At 40.1% G+C, this 24,912-nt stretch overlaps 1 protein-coding gene across 2 annotated transcripts in view; it reads left to right on the top strand.

Moving 5' to 3' along the window:
* LOC129181009 (neural-cadherin-like) overlaps positions 1–6,194 on the top strand; it is a 148,883-nt gene extending 142,689 nt beyond the window's left edge. For both annotated transcript variants that reach the window (XM_054775588.1, XM_054775587.1), the window contains exon 33: positions 798–6,194. In XM_054775588.1, coding sequence (XP_054631563.1) covers positions 798–1,355 — 558 coding nt within the window. In that variant the 3' untranslated portion in view covers positions 1,356–6,194. The remainder of the gene's footprint in view (positions 1–797) is intronic.
* Positions 6,195–24,912: the final 18,718 nt, after the last annotated feature.

Raw genomic sequence — 24,912 nt, 5'->3', positions numbered from 1 at the left:
AATGCCTTATAATTTTATTTTTGTTCATTTAGCCATTTTTATGCTTGAAAATGCTTAATTTAGGCGAAGAAGTGCCATGAAGGAGTAAGATCTCAACACGCATGGAGGACGTATGAAATACCTCAACGTACGTTGGCCGCACTAATTACGTATGTGGGGTGAACGTGTGGTGCACGACACACGTAGGAGGCCGCATGTGCAACGTACAAAAGGCACACATTGGCCGTACGAACGACGCACAAAGACATATGAAGTGCGTAAGTTTGTCTTACAACCTGAAAAAACATAAGCGCCCGTAGAGTTTGTTTCACATGACAAAGAACATTAAAGATTATCAGGTCTCACGCGAGCCGTCTGTGCAGTTCTCACGTTTTTTTGCACACAGACCGGCCGTAGGAGCCCGTGCGACCCGCTGTGACCTAGGCTTACGGCAACATGCATGCAATCAGCGGGAATTGTTTGCAAGCAAACTCTCATCTCAGTCGGGATGCAGAAGTGTAAGTCAATTAGCTGGAATCGAGCAAGCGCATACAAAAAGCTGCTAATTCTACCATTTTAATTGTGCTGGTAATAACCGCTTTCCCTCTTTGCAATCAGATAATTAATGAATGGCCTAATCAATGGTGCTGCTGTTGCCTCCCCCTTCCAGGTGGATCTTCATCTCTGTTTCATTTGCTTGCACGGGAATGAACTGAGCTCGATTGGTGTCATGTGGCACTGTTGGTCTTAATTATCTTTTACGTTCCTAAAGATATTTTTTTTATTTATTTGCCGCTGTTCTCTCTGTCGTGTCTCAGAATGCTTTCAACATGGTGGAGCTGCAACGCTCCCTCCAACCCAGCCCGGCACAGTCGCTCCGCTACAGCTACCCGCAAAGCGCTGTTTCCTGCCCAGAGAATAAGCCCTCCCACGAGGACAAAAGGAAGGGAATGTCTAACGGGCACGGCAGCGCCATCATAGCCCTGCGCCTGGCCGTCCCACCGTCAGAGACGGAGACCCTGTCGTCTCCCCTGACACTTCGCCGCTCCAAGAAGCCCCTCTCTTTCTCCAGCCAGGACCTGGCCCGCTACCTGTGCGAGGTCATCCGAGACATGGATCACCCGGAGGAACTTGGCACCAGGACCACACCGCGCCGTCCTTCCAGGAAGGAGCGCAGCCTGGCGGCGGTGCGCTCCCTCAGTGCATCTCAGGGTTCGGATATGAGACATCAGGGGGCCCCGAGCAGCAGGACGGACAAGTTCAGAACCCTCCGAGCTGTGGTCAGCGACCTGAGGGGAGACTCCAAGCCTTCAGAGAGCCAAAGAGACAAAGTGCAGGAGAGCAGAGGACAGCTGAACTGTGGGAAGAGTGGATGAGACGCTTGTACAACCGAAGGAGGTGAACACGCTCCGAGGCTGGTGAGGAATCCCACAGGGAACGCTGACTAATTGGGATGCTACAGTATGTGCAGCCTGAAGACCAAGTCCACTATAAATGTACTGGAAAAAATGAAGTGGTGAAGTTCCTGGGTATAAAACGAATGACCTGATGTGATGTATTGTTTATCTGGCATTGCGCTGTACAGTACGGACTCCGCCGCGAGCACTTTTGGAAGCTCCTAGTGTTAAAAGTATTCACAGCAAAAACACAAATGCTAGACTTTTGATTTTGCTACGTCAAGGTGTGAATCATTCATGCTGACACAAAGCTTACGTCTCCTGAATTTGTGAGTGTTACGGTAATAGAATTGTAATCCATCCACTAGGCAAGGCAGAGAAGATGCTCATTAAAGAGCATGATTCCAGTGCAGGGCTGGTCGTAATGAAAGTTTACTGTAAAATGTGCAGTTATCTTACAGACGCAGCTTCACGTTGATTTATTTGACGCGGGAGAGAAGCTGTCAGTACAATACAACAACCTGACCGGCTTCATGTGAAGGTGTTGTGTTGCGTTGCATGATGCAAATGTTGGTCATACCACATACTGACCGCTTCTCACCGCTATAAAGCTACAGGATGTAACTCAGTGATCTCAACTGGCGGGTCACGACCGAAACGTGGGTTGCGGACCTGTTGTGGGCGAGTCTTGAAAAGAAATACAGTGGAACCGTGGTTTTCGTTATTAATCCGTTACAAAAGGTCCGATGGAAACAATTTTTTTTTTTAAGTATCATGTAAAGGCTGTCAATCCATTCCAGACACCCAAAATATGAACACAAACACGTTTTAGAGCAGGGGTGTCCAAACCTTCTCCAGTGAGTGAAAAATGAAAGGATGCAAGAGCCACTTAGATATTCTGTATGCCAAGACGTTACATATATTTCAACAAAAAAATGCATCTCAGCTTTGTGACATAGATGAAAAAAAAGCCGTTTATTAGGATGAACTGTGTTTTTTGCTCTTTTTTGCACATTTTTGCTGTTTTTTTATTTTCTTCTTAAATAATCAATCTAATCAAATAATCTCTATTATGACTTCATTCCCATAATATTTTGACTTTATTCTCATAGAATTTATTATTTTCTCCCCAACATAAATTTCCAAAAATCACAACTTTATTTGGTTTGTTTGTTTTTCATGATTTTGCAACTGAAAAAAAAAACATTTTTTCTTTTATATTTCCACTCTATACTCCTAAAATTACATTTTCTTTTATACTCATAAAATGTTAACTTTCTTCTTGTTAGAATATTACTTTTTTCTTAATATTTTGACTTTATTCTTTTTAAAATTACATTTTTTTCCCATTACTGCTGTTTTTTTTCCAACTGTCTTCTTGTAAATGTTCTTCTTTTAATAATGACTTTATTCCCATAATATTTCCACCTTGTTCCCATAATATTGGAACTTTTCCCCCCAACCTTATTTTCCCAAAAAATTACAACTTTATTTTGTTTTGTCACAATATTATGACTTTTTTTTTTTAAAATGTCTTTATTCTTTAATATTTGAAGTTCGTGCTACTGACGTCGTTATTCCTCCTATTACGTTACTCTAATAAAATGACAACTTTCTCCTGTTATAGTACAACTTTTTGTCTCTTAGTATTTTGACTTTATTCACGTAGAATTACAGCTGTTTTTTTCCCTTTCTGCTGTTTTTTTTTTTTTTACTTTTCCAACTATTTAAACTTTCTTTCTATTTTCTTCTCATAATTATGACGTTATTCCCACAATATTTTGACTTTTTTTGTCATATTAATCATATTACAACAACACAAAAAACAATGTCTCTCTTTAACATTTCAACTTCATGCGACTAAAATGTTTTTTTTCCTCATTTTTTTCCTGATTTTCTCATTTTTGCTGGGTTTTTTTGTAGTTTTCTTGTTAAATTATGTTTTCAGAATGTGTCCCGGGCCAATTAAAAAACGGCCCCTGGGCCGCACTTTGGACACCCCTGTTTTATAGAGAATAATTATAGTTTTTACATGCAAAAAACAATGCAAAATACATATGACTAAATAAACATTTGACGTGACTTTACCATAGACAAGCAAACAGATGAGTGGAACGCCTCATCAGCACGAGGCACAGTACTTAATAGGAGAAAGAAAGAAGAGAGATATGGAGTTGTACATTGTTCACACACACACATAATACAGATAATTAAAGAATTCCCTGGTTGGACCCTGTCTAGAGTGTCCCAACTCTAAAAGAACCACTATCCATTCTTCACAGAGACTGAGACACCCGCACAAGGATGCTTGAATGAAACACGAGTGTGTTTGGTGCCGTTTGGCTATACGATAATCGAGACATATTTTTGGCAGTCATTTTCGGCGAAAACCTACGCTCCACTCTATTTCATGTGCATGTGGTCTGTCTTTTATTTTGACAATATAAAATACGCACACAGGCGTACGCCGTAACCGTATTACAAGATTGTGTTGATTTTTTAAAAATAAAATAATTATGACTTGTGTTATCGTTATTGTGAGGATCAATAGGGACATATTTTTAATTGTGTGGATTTTATGCTCTTTTTGTCGACTTATACGCACGTAGTTGTCATGTTTCAGGACCAATTTGTTAAAAATGTGCTTTTTGCACATGTAGATTATGCTTTAGAGCTGTGGTCTCAACTGCGGGACTCACCGCTACCCCTCGGTGACCCAAACGGCGGACAATTTTCATCTCAAACTTCTCAAATATCTCATATTCAAAGAGGCTGTTGAATGTGACCGGTCCACATTGTGGACGGAATTCCCCCACGCAACACAACGTGCTGCTGTCTGTCTTCATGGCGCACTCTCCCCCAGCAGATATCTGCAGCTGTGTGTTGGATTGATGCCACATGGTATGTTGTGGCAGAATGCGAGGTGCATTCACAGACATATTCTTACTTTTTTTTTTTTTTTTTACCCAAGAAAAGACCCGCGACCCACTGAAGACTGCACCAGGTCGCGACCCACCAGTTGAGAATCCTTACTTTAAAGTACCCATTTGATGGTAACCAGTCCAAGGCATGACTGTGCAGTCATCACGCTTACTAAGTCTCACCTGCCAGGTGTATGGATTACTATTGTATGCTCTCTGATACAGGTTTTAACAAACTTTTGAATGTAAATGTATTATATACATTTGAGAAAAATGGGTCTAGTTTGCCTCCACCATGGCTGCCCTTTGTCACTGATTCTGTTCATTACTTTTATGGACAGAATTTCTAAGCGCAGTGAGGGTGTTGGTGGCTGCAGGATTGGGTCTCTGCTGGCTTCATTGGGCCATGAACTTCAATTCTCTCTGGATCGGTTCACGGCTGAGTGTGAAGCAGCTGGGATGAGAATCAGCACCTCCAAGTCCGAGTCCATGGTTCTCACCCGGAAAAGGGTGGAGTGCCGTCTCCGGGTCGGGGATGAGATCCTGCCCCAAGTGGTGGAAGAGTTTAAGCACTTCTGGGTCTTGTTCACGAGTGAGAGAAGGATGGAAAGCGAGCTGGACGAGCGGATTGGTGCAGCGTCCGCAGTGATGTGGACTCTGCATCGGTCCGTTGTGGTGAAGAGGGAGCGTTGCCTTTCGGCTCCGCTCAATTTACTGGTCAGTCTACGTTCCTACCCTTACCTGTGGTCATGAGCTTTGGGTAGTGACCGAAAGGACAAGATCGCAGGTACAAGAAGCTGAAATGAGTTTCCTCCGTAGGGTGGCTGGGCGTTCCCTAAAGCCTAGGTCACAACCGGACACACGATTTTTTTGGCGTTCCCCAAATCGCTGCGTTTTTTTGTTTGTTTGTGAAGAACATAGTTGTGACCATGAAGGAGTCATGCATGGAGGACAACCAAAATATCTGAACATGTGTTGGCCGCACTAATTACGTATGTGGGGTGCATGTGTGGCGCATGACACACATACGTAATCCGCAAGTGCTACGTAGGACAAAATTACACTCGCGAAACGTACGAAAGACACACGTTGGCCTTACAGACGACGCAGAAAGACATACGAAGTGCGTAAGTTTGTCTTGCAACCTGTTTGACATGACAAAGAACATCTGCGGCCAGTTTAGCTTGAAAGTCTTCAGGTCACACGCACTTAAACACGGTCTCGGTGGGTTTCTTGCATGTTTTGCACGTAGACCGGCCGTAAGAGCCCGTACGACCGGTTGTGTCCTAGGCTTTAGAGATAGGTGAGATGCTTCTGGGACAAACTCGGCGTAGAACCGTTGCTCCTCCACATCGAGAGGAGCTAGATGAGGTGGCTCCAGCATCTGGTCAGGATACCGCCCAGACGCTTCCTTGGGGAGGTGTTCAGGCACTTCCGACTGGTAGGAAGCCTCGGGGAAGACCCAGGACTCATTGGAAAGACTTAGTCTCTCAACCGGCCTGGGAACGCCGCAGGATCTGCCGGGAGGAGGGGAGTCTTGGCTTCCCTGCTTAGGCTTCTGCCCCCGCAACCTGACCTCGGATAAACGGAAGAAGATGGATGAGTCATGTTGGCATACGGCGGATCTTCCAGCTTTTAAGGTATCCATCCATCCATCCATCCATCTCCTATGCCGCTTATCGGGTTTAGGGTTGCCTATCAAATCCATGGAAAATGGCATCAAAATCAAAGGTGTTGCGTTCATGTTTTGTTGTACGCGTTTATCATAAAAGTCATCGGCGTCTGTAAGTGATGTGGCAAATTTCCTATGAAAATATTTTGATTGGCTGTTTGTGACTCATGAAATCATTGATGTGATGAATTACTTGCTTCATTTGCCTTATCAATTTCCTTTGAAATAAACCAGAAGCTTTGATAGAATTTCCACATGAGTTTACATCACTAACAAGCTCTTCTGATTTAAAGCCTTTCCTGTTTTGACTTCTTCCAAAATGCTTAGCAGACAGAAAGTAGAACAAGACGACGTGCTTGTCATCTGCATAATATGAATAATCCTCTCTAGTTAATCTGTCTGCCTTCATTGCTGGGAGGGACTGGAAGGACAGCATCAAGAATATTTTAGGTTTACCAGCTCCAAGCTGTTCTGCTCAGGTTGATTTCAGGAATGTCCAAACCCTGTATAGCCTTGTGACCCAGGATCCTCATGCATGGAGACCCAAAGGGCCCAAGGGAAATTTAATGGCCGGCATTGCAGAAGTTAAGCAGAAGTGACACTAAAGCTCACAGGACAAGTTTCTACGCGATGCTGATGGCTGTATGTGATCTTCGCAGACATCTCAATAATGCATCACGATGAGCGATACGAGAGGCTAAATTGATGGTTTTTAACTCCCTGAAGATTTTAAGTAGCTTTACATTCATCCATTTGATATTAATGGGTCTGGAATGCCTAAGTAATATCAGATTAATGCCACAGTACATCTGCCTCCTATTAATATTACTAACAGCCATGCTGGGAGTCTTTATTTCTCTATGCATGTTTTATGGGTCCACACTGCCCCCTGTTGGCAAGATTCTGTAACCACACATGCGTTGGGAGCGATTGGAATAAAACACAGTGGGACTGGAGGATCCTTATGTGACCACATGAATCGCGATTAGCCCTAAACTTAACCGTGTCATTCTAACTTTTAGAGGATTTCTCCTGAACTGTTACAGAACAACACATCTTTTTTCCTTATTTTTTTTTTTTTTTTACTGTCTGGATGTTAAAGACTTCAACCACCAGGTCGCGCTAGTTTGGCTGTGGGCCACTAGAGGGCACTGTGAGCCAACAGAAGGGAAAACTCTCAAATGATGTTGATTATTTTTATTATTATTATCACAATTTCATGCTCAAGTGCGTGGTTGGTTACGTGGTCAGACACTTCAGGATATGTTGAGTTCAAAGACCTTGTACAGCTTGAGTTTCAAAGTAGTTACAGTAATAGCAATGGTTTATTTGTTTCACACGTGCTTAAACAAGTTACATAAGATTAAAACTTGCACAATGAAAAGGAGTAGGAAGAAGCAGAGCGTATTTACCCTCCTCCTTCTCTACATCTCCGCTATTACTGATAGTTTGTTCACTTGCTCTGTTTAAAATGTTCATTTATTATAATTTTCTGACAGATAATAATACTTGGGGATAATATAGATTATACAGTGATGGAAGACGAGGAACAAAAGAAACAAAAGTGTTATGAAGATTATGTTAGTATAACATTTGTCATCATGATTTACGCACTGCAGATTTTAATTAACCTTCATATAAATATTCAACCTTTAAAAAAGCGTCTCAGAAAAACGATGAAAAGTTGTTTGATTTCATCGTTTCATATGTTGAATTAATTTGATAATAAATTTCAGAGGTTGAGTCATGTTTTAAGGAACATTTCAGCATAAATTGTAATATATTGGAAGTGCAAAATTATTTTTTTCAAAAAACATTTTTGCAAAAACAATATAAAAAACATAAAACTTCAGCAAACCTTACCTTTGATGAGGGTGATTAAAAATGATTATTATTATTAATAATAAGCCTTTATCACTGCTAACCCTGTGAACGCGTACACTATATTTACAAAAAACCAGACAGGGACATGAGTGAGTGGTGGAGATGCTGATGTGTTTTTTGTTTTTTTTACCATTCGTATTTGATTTTTGCATCTTCAATTCATTTGTTGGCCCTGGAAAAGTTACAAACATTGACCATTTCTGGCTGAGGCGGTTTATTTTTTTTAATTTGGCCTACTACCCGCTCTAACAATAACATTTAACAAGAAAATTAACACAAAAACCCCCTGCAAAAATGGAAAAAATAGCATTAATTTTTAAGAAGAATAAAGAGAATAACGTCAAAATATTAGGAGAAAAAAATGTATTCTAAGGAAAAAAATTATTTTACAATAATGTCATAATATTATGAAATAGAATGCGATTTTTTTTAACAAAAAATTTAATATTACTGTAATTTCCAGTGTATAAGGCCAGTTTTTAAGCTGCACCCACAAAATTTTGAGAGAAAAACAGATTTGTACATGTATAAGCCGCACCGGTTTATAAGCCGCACATGTCCACATCATAAATGGCATATTGTGGCACTCATGAGTCCATGAGGGCCAGGCAGCTCTTTATTTGCAAGGAGCCAATCATAAGCTATGAGAAAATTCACGACAAGCTTGTCAGCCCATTGGAAATCGCAGGAGGTCAGTACTCAGTATAACAGTCTGACTCACTGTGTCATCTTACAAAGAACGTTAAAATCATCACACAGCAGCTTAACACTCAAAAGTTAGGTCAGAAATATACAAGGCAAGTGCCAATACAAGTTTAAAAACAAAAGCTATTTTAACTTCATCCCCTAATGCTTTTCGTCCCAGAAAAGCATTTCATTGGTTATTGCTGCCGGAGCGCTGCAATGATGTCAGCCTCACTCTGGGCTCCTCTGGCTCCCTCTGGTGGACAGAGGCAGCAGGAGATAAAGTTGCAATTTTACGAGAATTAACTCGTAATATTATGAGGAAAAACAATGTCATTTTGGTAGCATAGAGTTGAAATATCACAGCAAAAATACTTCACTTTTGAAAAGTTGCAATGAGAGAAAAAAAATAAATTTTAGATTTTAGGAAAATTATATGGGGACAAAGCTATAATATTACAGGAATAAAGTCAAAATTCCAAAGTTTGATAAGAAAGTTGAAATATTATATTGAATATATTTTTCAAAACACCAGCAAAAATGGGCAAAAAAGAGCAAAGAGCAAAGTTGATAGTAATAATGGTTTATTTCACCTATATCACAAAGCTCAGATGTAGTTTTTTCTTGAAATATATATAACTTCTTTTACAAAATGTCAAAGTGGTCCTCGCATCCTTTCATTTTTCGCACTGTGGCCCTCGCTGGAAAAAGTTTGAACACCCCTGCCGAAAAGCTGAGGCTTTTTCAGGCAGGACGGGCATGCCTTGTTTTCTGAGTGGAAGGTGATACTGCATTTATCCACTAATATTGTGGCCCTCTTGAACGGCAGGATGTATTCATGAGGCCCCATGAGGCTGGCCAGGGGTGCTATGGGGGTGTGACGGTGGTCCTGAGTGTAGAGGTGGAGCAGCACAGCAGCGGAGTGTTTGATGTGACAGCTGGAGATTGTAAGAATGAGGCCTGACACGGAGCTCCATAGCCTCCTCAGCCATCAGCCCAGACTGTCAGTCAAGTCCCTCACTGATTCCAGCTCTGTTTACTCTGCTGTTATTAACGTATGAGTGCGTGCGATGCTCTGTGTGTGTGTCGTCATGTTTATCCTCGGGCGATAGATGTGGGAGAAGTGACAGCGTGGCGTGGCCCTCTGTCAGTGGCCCAGTGAAGTGGCATGCGTGTCAGCTCTCCTGACAGACACTCTCATCCTGCTGGCCAGCGATGGCGACGGCAAATGTGGGACATGTCTTGTGACAGAGCAACGCAGCTTACGCGACATCTCCAATCCCAGACAGGACGTGAGCGGTCTATGTTGATGGGAGGAGGTCACCGCTCAACGGCCGGCCTCTCGGAACAGGAAGACGGAGCGCTGCGGTGATGTCAACACCGAGACTACCATGCGCCTCATTTGGTTTGGTAATGTCACCTTTTTGTAGACCAGGGGTGTCCAAATGTTTTCCAGCGAGGGCCACATCGTGTAAACTGAAAGGATGCAACTTTGCCACTCTGATATTTCGTAAGGCAACGCGTGTACTGTAGATATGCTAAAAACGTACGTATACGTATACGTATATATATATACGTATATATATTTTATATATATTATACGTATATATATTTCAAGACAAAAACACATCTCAGCTTTGTGATATTAGGTGACTAATAGCATCTTCTTTTTTTCCCCCATTTTTGCTGTTTTTAAAAAATATTTCAAACTCTCTTCTCAAACTTCAGACATTTTCGTTTGTAATATTTTGACTTTATTCACATATTTGGTCCTTATTTCCATATTATAACTTTTCCCCAACCTAACTGTGAACTATTTTGCTCTGTTTGTCTCATAATATGACAACATTTTTCTTTAATATTTCAACTCTATGCCACAAAAATGACATTATTTCTCCTTATAATGTTAGGAGTTTATTCTCGTAAAAGCGACTTTTTTCTCTTAATATTTTGACTTTATTTTCATTCAAATCACAGCAGTTTTTTTTCCATGTCTGCTGCTGTTTTTATTTTCCAACTATTTCAACTTCCTTCTTGTACTTTTTTTTGGGTATAATTATGACTTTGTTCTCATAATATTTTCCTCGTAAAATTATAACATTTTTCCACAACCTAATCCAAAAATAACTTTGTGTTGTTTTGTTTGTTTCTCATAATATTAGGACTTATTTTATGTATTTTACCTTGATGCTCCTAAAATGATGTTATTTTTTCCCCCTCATGATATCACAATGCAATTCTCATAAAATTGCAACTTTTTCTTGTTAGATTACAGCTTTTTTCTCTTAATATTCTAACTTTAGTTTTGTAAAATTACTGCTGATTTTCCATTTCTGCTGTTGTTTTTTTCTTCCAGTTTTCTTCTCATAAAGAAAAACAGCGGTGGGTTTAGCATGTAAGGCCATCTAGATTAGATGCAACACGGGGGCCATTTGCGGCCGGGGGCTATTTTTTATTGGACCTTAGCACATTCTAAAAGTATTATTTAACAAAAAAAACAGCAAAAATGTAAAAATGCCAGTAATTTTACAAGAATAAATTCAAACTACTGAGAGAAGGACCTAAAAGGAAGAAAATGTATTAGAATAACCTAATATTTGGAGGGAAAAAAAATAAAAAAAAATTTGTAATACAAAGTTGAAATATTAAAGAAAAATACTTTTTTAAAAGACGGAATATTAAGACAAACCAAATAAGGTTGACATTTTGAAAAATTAAGTTAAGGAAAAAAATATTATGGAAATAAACTCATAATTACAAGAATTGGAAAATAAAAAAACCCATCAGAAATGAAAAAAAGCTGTAATTTTAAAGAGAATAAGGTCAAAATATTAAGAGAAAAAAGTAGTATTCTAATGAGAAAAATGCCCCAATTTTACGAGGCCAAACTAATAACATCATTTTAGTATCAGAGTTGAAATACTGAAGAAAAATATGCTTTTTTAAAAAGTCGTAATAAAAAAAACTAAACAAAGAAAGTCATAACATGAGAACAACATTTACAAGAAGAAAGTTGAAATATGTGGAAAATGCATTTTTTTTTTAAACAAAAGGAAAAATGGTGGTGAAGAAAAAAAAAGCAAAGACGAAAAATCCTAATAAAAATAAGCTTTTTCACCAACATCACAAAGGTGAGATGCAGTTTCTTTTCTAATCAAAGTGGCCCTTGCATCCCTTCATTTTCCAGTATGTGATCTTCGGCAGAAACATTTTGGACCCCCCTGTGCTAAGCAGATTTGCTCTGCCAAGGAAAAGTGTAAATGTTACATGGTTTATTGTATTTTAGTCATAATAATGTTGTCACCTTATGTACAGATATCAACCTGACAAAGCAGACCATAATCACAATAATAAAGATTATTATTATTATTATTATTATTATTATTATTATTATTATTATTATTATTATTATTATTATTATTATTATTGTTATTATTATTATTATTATTATTATTATTGTTGTTGTTGTTGTTGTTGTTGTTATTATTATTGTTATCATTATCATTATTATCATTATTATTATTATTAGACCTTTCTCACAGTGTCAATCATTGTTATCTTCAAAAAAGGTCAATTTGTCAATGCAGATTTGTTATTGGTTCTAACGGGGATTTGCAGGTGTACCTAATGTTGTGAACGTAAAAAAGAGACGCCAAAGTCCAGGAGAACAAGTAACGTTTTTCATGGAGCATAGTTGCAAGGCCAAGTCGGCAAGCAGTTCCTCTTTCCACCTACAGATGGCACTCCTTGCCACACCTGAGCTGAGACTCAGTCAGGCCAGTCGCTGATCAGCGCCCACATCAGGACCTCCAGCTTTGTCTCCACTTTATCCCCTTCTGCCTGTGCTTCATTGCTCTGGCACTCCTGCGCCAAACACCACCACCACTCAGAAATGCGCCGGCCACACTCCATCATTGACTGTATTGGGAGCATTTAATGGCACAATCGAGATGGATTCTGCGAGCCGTTGATTTATCGATCAGTCCCCTTGGCTAAGCTGTGAATACTCAAACAGTTACCAATCACCTCCAGAAATCACCTTGCTACACAGCCTCTCTTTTTTTCCCGACGCTATAAATGCTTCTCTCGCAGCGCTGCGGGTGACTTTGGGACAAAATAAAAACGATTGAATATTTGCAAGGGATTACGCGAACGCCACGCAATCTGGGAGGTGTTTTTATGTTGATGGCGGCCATTTCAGGCTGTCAGCGACTTGATCCATCCATCACTGAGGAAGAGGAGGGTTGAGCAGAATAGTGTTGGCGAGGAAGAGAGGGCGAAGCACAGAGCGCCTGACAGATGGGCTTAGTGAGTGAATCATTGACAGGGGCCTGCTAACGGATGCTGGCTCCATCAATAGCCCAAAGCTGGTGTGATGAATTACTGCAGACAGACAATGCTGAGTGAGCAAATGTGTTTTTAACAAAGCCAGGTGAAAATATCACCGCTTTCACAGCAGCGCACAATAAAACATAAGTTCCCTCCACGCATGCATCAGTTGGATAAGACAGTCCAAAAGGCCCAACAATCATTTCTTTATTTTTGGCGTTTTTCTTCCCGGTTGTCAGTAAATATCTTGTCCATTGGACAGGTTTTGAGTCTTTGCATGATAAAAGTGAGGCATCAAAACATTTACACTCCAGTCACAATAACACAAGGTAAATATATTTTCATTATCAACAAACCAAAAGGCCCCCGCTTGACATTATCGAAGGAAACAGCATACAGTGATGTGAAAAAGTGCCCCCTTCCTGCGTGATGTCTTTGTTTTGTCACACTTAAATGTTTCAGATCATCAAACAAAATTTCAGTATTAGTCACCGACAACACAATTGAACACAAAATGTCGTTTTTAAATGATTTTTTTTATTAAGCGAGAAAAAAAATCCAAACCTACATGGCCCCGTGTGGAAAAAGTGATTGCCCCCCAAACTAGTAACTGGTTGGGCCACCCAACAACTGCAGTCAAGCATTTGTGGTAACTTGCAATGAGTGTCTAATTATTTTTTTTAGGCCCACTCATCTTTGCAGAATTGTTGTAATTCAGTCACATTGGAGGGTTTTTCCGCATGAAGCGCCTTTTTAAGGTCATGCCTTTGACTAGGCCACTCCAAAGTCTTCATTTTGTTTTTCTTCAGCCATTCAGAGGCGGACTTGCTGGTGTGTTTTGGATCATTGTCCTGCTGCGGAACCCGAGCTCGTTTCAGCTTGAGATCACCAACAGATGGCCGCACATTCTCCTTCAGGATTTTTTTTGATAGACAGCAGAATTCATGGTTCCATTTATCACAGCAAGTCTTCCAGGTTATGAAGCAACAAAGCAGCCCCAGACCATCACACTACCACCACCATATTTTACTGTTGGTATGATGTTCTTTTTCTGTAGTCCGGCGTTACTTTTACGCCAGATGTAATGGGACACACACCTTCCAAAAAGTTAAACTTTTGTCTCGTCAGACCACAGAGTATTTCCTAAGCTTTAATATTCTTTTTGTTCAGCTGTGGTTTTGGTCTCGGAATTCTGCCACTTATTCACACGGGGCCATGCAGGTTTGGATTTTTTTAATAATAAGAGGTTTTATTTAAAAACTGCATTTGGTGTTCAGTTGTGTTTTCATTGACTAAAATTTAAATTTGTTTGATGATCTGAAACATTTCAGTGTGACAAACACTTTTTCGCACCATAGAATACTTATATAATAAATATTATAACTAATATTATACAGTATAACTTATATATAACTATTATAACTAAGTATATAATATAAATAGCTAACCTGATTATAATGACATTTAAAAAATTTTTATTCCTTAGCCTTCAAGTTGTGTGATCCGTGTCTTTTATTTCTTTTATATATTTATTCTTGTAATTGTACTGAGTTTTGTTCTTGATTTTGTCCAATTTTATGTTTTTTTAAATTTGTATTTTAACTACTGTGTCGCAATTTATGAAACAAACTGCTTTTAAGACGTGCAACCTAAATAGAGCAGAACCTTGGTGAGCGAGCGCCCCGGTTAGCGTGTTTTTTCGGTAACGTCGAAAATGTACACAATTACATGCAATGAATTAAACGTACGTCCATTTTTCAGTTAGCGTACAATACGTCGCACGTCTTGTTGTGAGTCCAACCGTGTTCGTGATGTATTTCTACAGCGTAGCGTCCTTAGCTTCTAATAAAGAAGCTAGCTTGTGGCAACCGGAACCAGAAGTCAGCTATGTAGCCTGTCTATGATGTCATCAGCGGTTGACTCTCAAAAATGTTAACACAAAAGACGTTTTTATCATTTTAAATGCATACAAAAATTCTAAATACGTATAAATGGGGAATGAAAGGGATAAATAAACGCTTAAGGTTACTTTTACCTTCACTGAAGACACGATTCTCAATGTGAGCGTTCCCGAAGACGCGACGTGTCAGCGTTTCCCGTTTTGTCACGAGTTCATTCTTGAAGTCAATTCAGTTCAATAATGTTTTTCACCTGCTTTATTTTAAGTGCTGGCACTTAAAACTTTCTGTGGCTCCATTTGGGGTGAGTGAGGTGAGAAACACTACGGAATTCAAGAAATAACAAAACAGGAAGACGGTGACTCCCTGCCAACATCTTGTCATGGGAACGCTTGCATGAAGAATCATGTCTTTAATGAAGGTAAAAGCAACCTTAAAATGATCATGCATCCCCTTTTATTCAGCATTTATGTGCATTTGAAATTGTTTATGGAATGTAAAACTATCATTGTTTTGTGTTAACATCTTTGGTTTTCTGGAACACATTCATTGTATTTACATTTTACTTATTTAAATTCTTAATCATAGTCTATCTACAGTTTCATCTCTAATGTGTTAGCTTGTGCAGGTGCACATAATGTTGTATACATGCACCATGAATAGACTTAAAAACATGTAAGCTCATGCCTCCCAAATGACCGCGCGTCCCCCATTTGAAGTCCACCAGGTGCTGCTGGGAACAATGGCGGCCCCGTGCACGGATCAATGCCAGGCCACTGACGGCCTCTCATTCCTTCAGCAGCAGACATGATAAACGACATGGTCCATATGCTTCAGCAGTGCAGACTCTCGCCGCCAGCTTCCTTTGTCCCCACTTCTAAGGGGACTTGTGCTGTGAACAAGTGCATTGTGCAAACCCAATTAAAGCCCGTTTTGTCCGCGGACAGATCATGTATTTGTGTTTTGCAAACAAGAGGCAGCAGGAATGGGAGACGCATCCCTTATGTGCTAATGCTAGGTGTGCTTATACAGTATATTTCCCCCTGCAGTCTTCTCCTGTAGCCCATGGTGATGTCAATACAGGTAGCAGAGCTGTGGCCCCCACCTCCCAGGTCCCAGGTGTCTTGTCATCTGTCAGAGACGTCGACAGCAGACAGAGATGGCATGACCAGCGGGCCGGGTTGTGTTGGATGGGTCAGCCGTCAGCGCTGTGGACAGACAAGCATGTGGCAGTGATCTCCCCGTGACAGGCTGTCAGAGGTGCCGCGGAGCCACCTAGCAGCAATCTCCTGTCATCCCACCTGACTGCAGAGAAGAGGGCGAGCTCACCATTCTCAACTTCTCCCCGCTGATGTACGCCACGTCCATCGGGGCTCTCCCATTCCCGTGGCTTCTTTATGTGTGAAATGCATCAGTGTTGCGCGTGTCTTTTGTCGATTTTCCAACTGGATGTTTGCTTTGTGAAGGCCTGCTTCGGTCCAGTACTTCCAAACCTGCGGGGCACCACCGGGAGGGGGGGTGTTTGCTTATAAGAGGAGGATGCAAACATCTTGCCATTTAAAAAAATAATAAAAATCAACATCTCTCCAGCTCGTGATCTTGATAGCAAGTGTGTATGTTTACCCTAAACCACAGTGTGACCCCCCCACTCTCTGTGTTGCTGTCTGACAGATGACATTTGGAGAGGTTCAGGAGATGTATGTGCCATTTGTATCCATGGCAGGGTTAGAGGATGTTACATGACCTGCAGGACGGCAAGCCACACAAAGATACTAATCTTGTCCGCGGATCAATAAAGCACATGGGGGCTCCAATAATTGACCACTGTCAATCCATCTGTGCAGTGTTGGTGCAGCCATTAAATGTCTCTTGTTAGACGAGTGGAAGTAGCGCGCAGAATAGTGGAAAACAAGGTGGTAGAAAAAAATAACAAAATGAAGTGCCGTCATGTCTCGCCACGTCACGCTTCGATTTTCGCGGCTTCGCTCTATCCCGTTTTTTCCGAAAATATATTCATTAATAAATCATGCTGGTTCGTGATTGATTACGGACTATAGTCGTCAAATGTTGTGTGTTTTTTGCTAAATTTAAGCATTTTAATACAATGAAACAAGAAAAGGAATAGAAACTGAAACGATAGATAAAAACAGCAGTGGCTTGATGAAAAGAAAGTACAAAATTAGGACACTAATAAAATATAATCGGAACATTATGTGGAATTGTCATTAAAGAATGTCATTTTACAAGCACAAAGTTGGAAAATTAGATGAAATGATTTATTAAAATAAAATTTTTAAAAATTGTTTTCATTTTAATATGAGAAACAAACCAAAAAAGTTACAATTAATGGAAAATTTGATTGGGAAATAATTATAATATTACTATAATACAAAATTATGGGAATAAAGTAATATTATGAGAAAATGAAAATTGAAATATTTGAAAAAAAAACAGCAAGAAAGAGCAAAAAAAAAAGTAATGGTAGAAACTGAAGTTGAATAATGCACTTTTTTTTACATATATACTGTATATATATATATATATATATATATATATATATATATCATAAAGCTGAGATGAACAAAGTCATAATATTTACAGAAGAAAATTTACAAAGATTATTTAAGAAGAAAATGTTAATATTTCAAAAAAACAAAACAACAACAACAGCAGAAATGGGGAAAAAGAGCAGAGACTGAAATTCCCACTAACATGCTTTTAAAGCTACATCACAGAGCTGAGTTCCATTTTATTCTTGAAATATAAATAACTTCGTAACATATCTACATTGGTTGCTTTACAAAATGCAAAATATCAAACTGGACCCTGCGTCACCTGTTTTGAGAACAAATGGTTGTTTGTCTCTATGCGCCCTGTGATTGGCTGCCGACCAGTTCAGGGTGTACCCGCCTCTCGCCCCAAGTCAGCTGGGATAGGCTCCAGCTCACCAGTAACCCTAATGAGGACAAATGGATGGATGGACTCTGACATCTTTAAAATTCATAATACACTCCCAAATGCCAGTACTTTTTTTTTTTTTTGACTTCCAAGGCAAAATAGCAATAAAAATGTGCCCAAATAAATCCAACAGCCTCCAATTCACATGACAACCTATTACATTCCCTCTTTTGGATCCCACATTAATGCACACATCTGCATCACAACACTCAAGCCCCACCTATCAAGACGGTGAGTGTATGTGAGTGAATCATTCATGCATCTGCGAGTGTGTACTTGTATGATATATGGTGATCAGTCACAGGAGGGGTTTTTACTGCGTGATTATTTCTGCTGTGACACTAACGAGCTTTGGCTGCAGATCCACTGCAGACCAATTACACAGGAGAGGAGGCTGCTTGCTTATTACAGTCAGATAATCAGCAGGTTTTACTCTGCGTGTTACAGCTCCTGCTGCACACATGAGCATTTGATTTTTGCAGAATATGCACGGCTGAACGTCTGCGACATTTTTACATTCATTACTCCCCGTGTGCGCATAATGCAGCCCTCCTATGTCAATGGCCAAGTCACCACTGCCTGATGCAGCCCTGTCTATATCAAGGGGGGAGTCTAGCTTTCTGATTTATCACTCCTGCATTGTCTCAATTGTATCTTGGGTGCACCAATATGCCACCTCTGCACATATCAGATTGCGTCCGTGCTCAGGATGAAGGATTTGTGACTGCAGGGGAAGCTCACCAACAAGGACAAGACACATCCAAATCTCTCTCTCCTCACTTCTTGGTTTATTTCATGCACTACTGTCAGCACCGTCCACCAAGAGGTAAAGTTTAAGAACGGAAACCTTGTGACGGTCATGCACATGTCTGCACATTATTTCCTCTAATTACCTGCAAACAGCTAATGGATTCATCAGGAACGCTATCATGTTGTGTATGTGCTCACATCCTCGTCCATTTTGCTCGGCTCCCATTAATTTGCTCATAAACAAATACAATTAGCATAAAATGTTTCATTACAGGCTTGTGTTTCCGGTTTGGAAACAATGAAGCGGAAAAAAAAAAAGAAACAGAACCCACGTGAAGCAATTTAGAAAAACATGCAATGTTTGTTATCCTTGGGGATGTTAATGATGCGCACTTTGCATGCTTCCACACTTGTTTTGTGTTTGTATTTGTTTGAAGGTTACGTTTTTTTTTCCTTTTATACGTTCCTTACCCAAGGTCGACCGCAGAAGAGAGACAATGGACTCGGCCCTGGTGCACTGATGATGAATGTGTACATTTCATGACAACAAAAGCATAATGACCTTATTCTATAATGAATGGATTCATCATTAAAAATCTCTGGCCCGCGGCAAAGTCTTTTTTGCATATTCTGATGTCACCTCCTCACTGAACATCACATGCATTGGTAGTCTACGCCTCTGGTGTACCTCGTGTGCGCATGTGCATGTCCAAGAGTGTTTGCCTTTATGTTGGTTTACGTGTGGCTTGTCTGTGTATTTCTCCGGACCTTATGTAATTCAATCAGAGCTGTAGCAGTGAAAAATGGAAGGATACAATGACCAATGACTGCGAAGCGAAAACCGTTTCAGGTGCTGCATGAAACTCATCGAGATAACACCAAGGGTTTGCAGCGCTATCATAAAAGCAAAGGAATCTAAGATATAAGACATATTTACAGTTATTTGACACTTTTTTGGTACATACATAATTCACCGTGTGTTCATTCATAGTTTTGATACCTACAGTGATATAGATTTCAGACTTTTCATAGAGATCCAAGGAATGCTCAGGTGGTTTGAGGGAAAAATTATTGGGAACATTACTGTTGTGTCGTTGTGCGGGGAGCTCACACGGGAAGTGCTGCTCTAACCTCTGATTGTTTAAGGGTGTTTGTTAAAAAAAAAAACATACCATAAATTGATCTATAACCACATCAAATGATTAGTCCAACACCAAAAGTATTTTCCACGCCCGTTTTTTCCAATTTGATCTTTTATTGCATTAGGGACCTGACTCAGAGAGGTTTGTTACAAAAGCTAAACAATATTGTTGGTCATGCTGTGCAATAAAAAAAATTCAGCAATACTTTTGTTGGCATTATTTTTTATGTTTTGAAGAGCTATTTTCATAACCATATTCAATTCCACAAATTCATGTTTGTAACAAAAGCTTATTTTAAAAAAAAAAAAGACTAAAAAAAGACTATTTAAAAAATCGGATTGGATCAGAAGCCAAAAAATGTGGATCGGGACATCCTTAGTTGTCTTGTTTAATTGTATTTCTAGAAACAACCCTGGGCCCAAATGGCCCCCGGGCTGCACTTTGGACACCCCTGATTGAAGAATCTACAATTAAACTAACATGCATATTTTTGGAATATGCACACCCAAGAGGAGAATATGCAAACGCCCAGGCTGAAATTACAATTAATAAAATAATTTACATAGTTTTTTCATTTGTTATTATTTTTTTACGTCTTCGGTTGAGTGTTTTCGGCTTTCTGTGAGTCTTGAAATTCGCATTAATGTGCATAAGATGATCAACTTTTGCGTCTCCGTGCATTTGCATTTTTTTTTTTTGTTGACTTTTTAAACAAACATCGCATATATCGATTGTTTACAAATGTGTTTTAAATGTCTTTTCTTGCCAGGAAGAGAAATAGCCTGTAAATGGCGCTGCAGCTATTACAGTTAAAACAGTGTAAGACCCCGTCATCCTTTATGAAAGGCAGTGTGTGTCTAAGTGCTTCTGTTTGTGTGTGTGCGTGTGTGTGTGTGGGTGGTGACTGATGATCCTGGTTCAGAAAGGGGACCCACACACCATCTTGAAAAAAAAAAAAAAAATCAAGTGCCGACAAGCCGGTATACACCACCTGCACCAGAAATCATTTAAATGTCCTCCTGGGCCATCATAACATCAGGAAAATGTAATCACCCTGTCTGATGTCGGAGGGGGTAGAGCGTTCCCGGAGATTACTTGCAAAGAAACTTAATAGCTAAGAGCATTAAATGCCGGTTGTTGGTAGCACCGCTGCCAATAGTGAATAAATGATTTTGGCAGTGTATACAGACTAGAAAATCAATAGCGGAGGGTTTTCTGTGGTGTCGGGCTTCTGTGTGCATGTAAACACGGTTTTCTTCACACCTCAGAGCGACATTACCACTCACGATTAGAGGTCTGGCTCTGTGTGTGCGCCTCACAGGAGGATGTGGTGCACAGCCACAAGCGAGAGGATATTTGGATATTTAGTGGACCCACACAGCATTTGGATGAAAAAAAAAATCATTGATATTATTTTTCACTGAAAATAGGCCATTTTTCCAGCAGAAAGCAGGTGTCATTCACCATAAATCGGTAACAGGCAATAAATGTTACAATACAGGTCAAATAGGCAGCATACACGTACCACTGTGAGAAAGCCGACAGTCTTTACATGTTTATGTCTTTATGCTTCACTGATAATGTCTTTTTGGTCAAGTGTTGAGATTTTTGACTTTGTTTGGCGGTCCTTGAACGCACCAGAGCTGTGTGCTGTGACTGCCTTGATTCCTATTCTACCTGTTCATCATTTTACATCAATATTCATTAAAAGGTGAGTAATATATCCAAACTTTTTCCACCGAGGGCCGCATATGAAAAAGTCAAAAGATGCGGGGGCCATTTTGATACTTTATTTTGCAAAAAAGCTACAAAAAAATATCTTTTATATGTATTTAAAGACAAAACCTTGTGTTGGCTTTGTGTTATAGGCATATTATTATTATTAACACTTATTATTACATCTTTTGCTCCTTTTTCTCCCCCATTGTTGCTGGGGGTTTTGTTGGTTTAAATGTAATATTTCAATAATGTACCGCAGACCAATAAAAGTGTGGACACCTCTGACTCATACATTTTCTATTTTAAATGTGTTTAATAAGTGTGTGAGGCATATTTATTTAGGGCTTAAACCAGGATTGTGTCGCAAGTGAACAATGGCAAGTGAAGAGATAAGGGGAAGATTGTAATAAGTCAGTTATATTGCAAATGTCGAACAAAAATTAGAGGAGAACATCAATGTCAAGCTAGCAGGAGGGTTTGGAGGAGGGAGAGCGAACTGTGTGTTGAAAATATACATTTTTATGGCCGTATCATTTACTTGTTTTTCACTCTTGGTCCTGCATTGTAACCCCAAAGTAGAGCTCTACTGGACTTACAGGCCGCTTCCAGACAGCTGGGTCACATTTGGCCATACAGTTCAACCTCGCTTATCAGTTAAAGAAATTAAAATAAAATTGACACCAAAATATTGCCCTGGTTTGCATACATTTTGCGCTTATCATACAATACAACGTGTGTCTTGTCGTGTGACTAATACGTTGTGTTCTCAATCAATTTGTATCACAAAACCTCCTCGTTAGCAGCCTGTTAGCTTACTAGTACAGTAGTACCTCGCATAACATAAACCTCCTCTTACATAAATTCCACTGAACATAAAGAATTTATGTCAAGTTTTTGCTTCGTATTACAGAAGAAATTCCATATAACATAAAGCGTCAAGTCAGTGCAAGTCTTTTTTTTTTTTCAATCAACTTTATTAATGCCTCAAGTGCAAGTTCAGACTAACACTTGGTGACGCATCACGCTCTCATTGGCTGATTTTCGGGGCACCGCCTCCGCTCTCATCGCATTGGCTGATTATCGGGGCACCGCCTCCGCTCTCATCTCATTGGCTGACTTATACAGCACGTACGTGAGTTTGTGTGAGAGACAGGCTTCTCCCTTCAACCTCCTTCCTCTTCGTAGTCCCCCTGAAACTAACCTAAACAATTAAGTTAAGTTACAAATTAAAATTTGCACACAGCATTATCGTGTAGTGCGTGTGTGTTTGTCTGTGAGACCAGCTAACTCTTAGACTCTTTGAGTCACGTTTCGACTCAGGCTAGTCCTCCTCCTCCTTCCTGCCTCCACTTGCGCTCCTGATCAAGACATCTCGTGAACGGTAGGATTGTTTTTGTTTTTCAGTTTTATTCATTTACAGTAATCTTATTTATTACCTTATTTTATATTGGAATGTTACTGTACAATGTTTATGCTAACGTTTTCTTATATATTCCCACCATATTTGGTGGACTTTGAATATTTTGAAGGGCCAAAGGGGTGAGTTTGGGAAGATCTTGGAACGCATTAGGCTATTTACATGTATTTTACGCTTCGTATAACATAAAAACCCTATAACATAAAGGCTCTCGGAACGGATTATTTACGTTGTAGGGGCGTCTACTGTACATGGAAACAAGAACCGGGAGTCAGCTGCGTCGCTGGTCTATGATGTCATCAGCGTTTGACTCTGTCGTTCTTTGCAAACTAAGTTTTATGCCTGGGAATGTCCTCATTCATCCAGTCATTGTATTCTCAGAGCATTGAATTGATCGCAGTTGGACTGTTCAGGTTGTCTTAGAAGACATTTCGCCTCTCATCCAAGCAGACTTCATCAGTTCAAGCTCAAAGACTAGGTGGGACACACACCAGTCAGACTAGATAAGACAACTCTAGTCTGAGAACTTGGTGCATAAATCTATTTATACTCTAAAAGGGGAAGAAATGTGTCAAATGACGATGGTTAGAATACAATGGAGTGGGGCCTCTGCCCGCCAAAGATGGTTGTTTGGGTGGTATCACCTTCATCAGCATACCATTCAGATGTAATGATGGTCATGGACACACCTGCAACCAAGGTGGCTGTGCCTTGTTTATTTGTTAGGGGCTAAATGACTGAATGTTAAGTGAAAGGATGAAAGGACAGCTTTGGATGTGGGAGAAAAGTGGTGTCGTAGACCGAGATGGCTTCTCAACCTTAACGGCTTCCCTCACTCCTCTTTCAAACTGTCTTCTCTTTCCAGAAAGTGTCCTCCTTTAGATTATAAATAGATTGGATCTTGCACCAAGTTCTCAGACTAAAGCTGTGTCCCACCTCGTCTTTGAGCATGAACGGATGAAGTCTGCTTGGATGAGAGGCGAAACGTCTTCTAAGACAACCTGAACAGTCCCAGTTGGGATCGATTCAATGCCCTGAGAAAACTAACAGGCCACAAGTCTGGCTTTCTTTTGACCACGGCTGCAAAATACGCCACGATAGAGCGAAAGAAAGATGCAAGTGCCAGAACTTTGCTAAAGAATGTGATAAACGCTGTTGAATTCAAGAAATAACTCACAGCAAAACACCAAGGTGGTGTCCGTGTGGATCTCACTGCCTCATAGCCCGTCTTTGTCAACAATCATGTCTTCATTCGAGGTAAACGTGTTTGTTAAATGTTCACTTATCCCTTTCGTACCCCATTTATATGCATTTTGAATTGTTTTATGTGTGTAAAACTTTATGGGAAAAATTGATTTAGTTAGAGTAGGTTTGGGTTAGAGTCGGACCTTCTGGAACGAATTAATGACGCCACACATAGAGTTCCACGGAGCCATCTCACATTTTGTGGCAGCTGCACAAAGCGAAAAATTGCACAATAAGCTAAAGTTCAGGAAGTTCCGATGCTATGCTTAAATATGGACACTTTTTAGCACCAATCCCCAGTTGTAGGGCCCTATTCATAGCTCCACTTAGGTGGCAAATAGAGGGACGGAGAGAGGAGGCGGTGCTGGCGGTGTGCGGGGGAGCTACTCCTCAGCCATAGTGACCGGGTGAAAAGGCAGTGCAGATGTAATTTGTCCTCAATGGCTGTTTGGGAAGAGTAATTGTGGTGACACTGGCAGGTCGATAGTATGGATTTTTTGTTTGGAGTGCCCTGTGTGTGTGGTGCTAAGGGGAGGCCAGGAAATATAACACTGCTGCTCAAATACAATAAAAATGGATCGAGGGTGTGGTGGTTGTTTGCAGAGCTGGGAGCCATCGTTTGGCTGTGGATGTCATACTGGAGCTGCTGCGGTTATCAAATACACCCCTGCCGTTCTGCCCTATTAACAGCAACACTTCTCGGCCTCAAACAAGTTCAACTAAAGAACAGAAAGCAGCACTTAGACTGTGTTTCACATGGGAAACGTAACTATTAAAAAGAGTTATGATAGGAGGTTTAATTCCTGTGCTGTAATCTATAACGCAGAAATACACAGAGCTGATAAAAGGCACAATTTTAGGGTGTAATGCTGTCAAAACCCTCCCATTTCACACCAAATCTGCAACACTCACTGAAG

This window comes from Dunckerocampus dactyliophorus, chromosome 5, assembly GCF_027744805.1.
Source record: "Dunckerocampus dactyliophorus isolate RoL2022-P2 chromosome 5, RoL_Ddac_1.1, whole genome shotgun sequence".
Taxonomy (NCBI): Eukaryota; Metazoa; Chordata; class Actinopteri; order Syngnathiformes; family Syngnathidae; genus Dunckerocampus; species Dunckerocampus dactyliophorus.
Note: the sequence above shows the minus strand (reverse complement) of the source record. Positions and strands in the feature narration are given on the sequence as shown.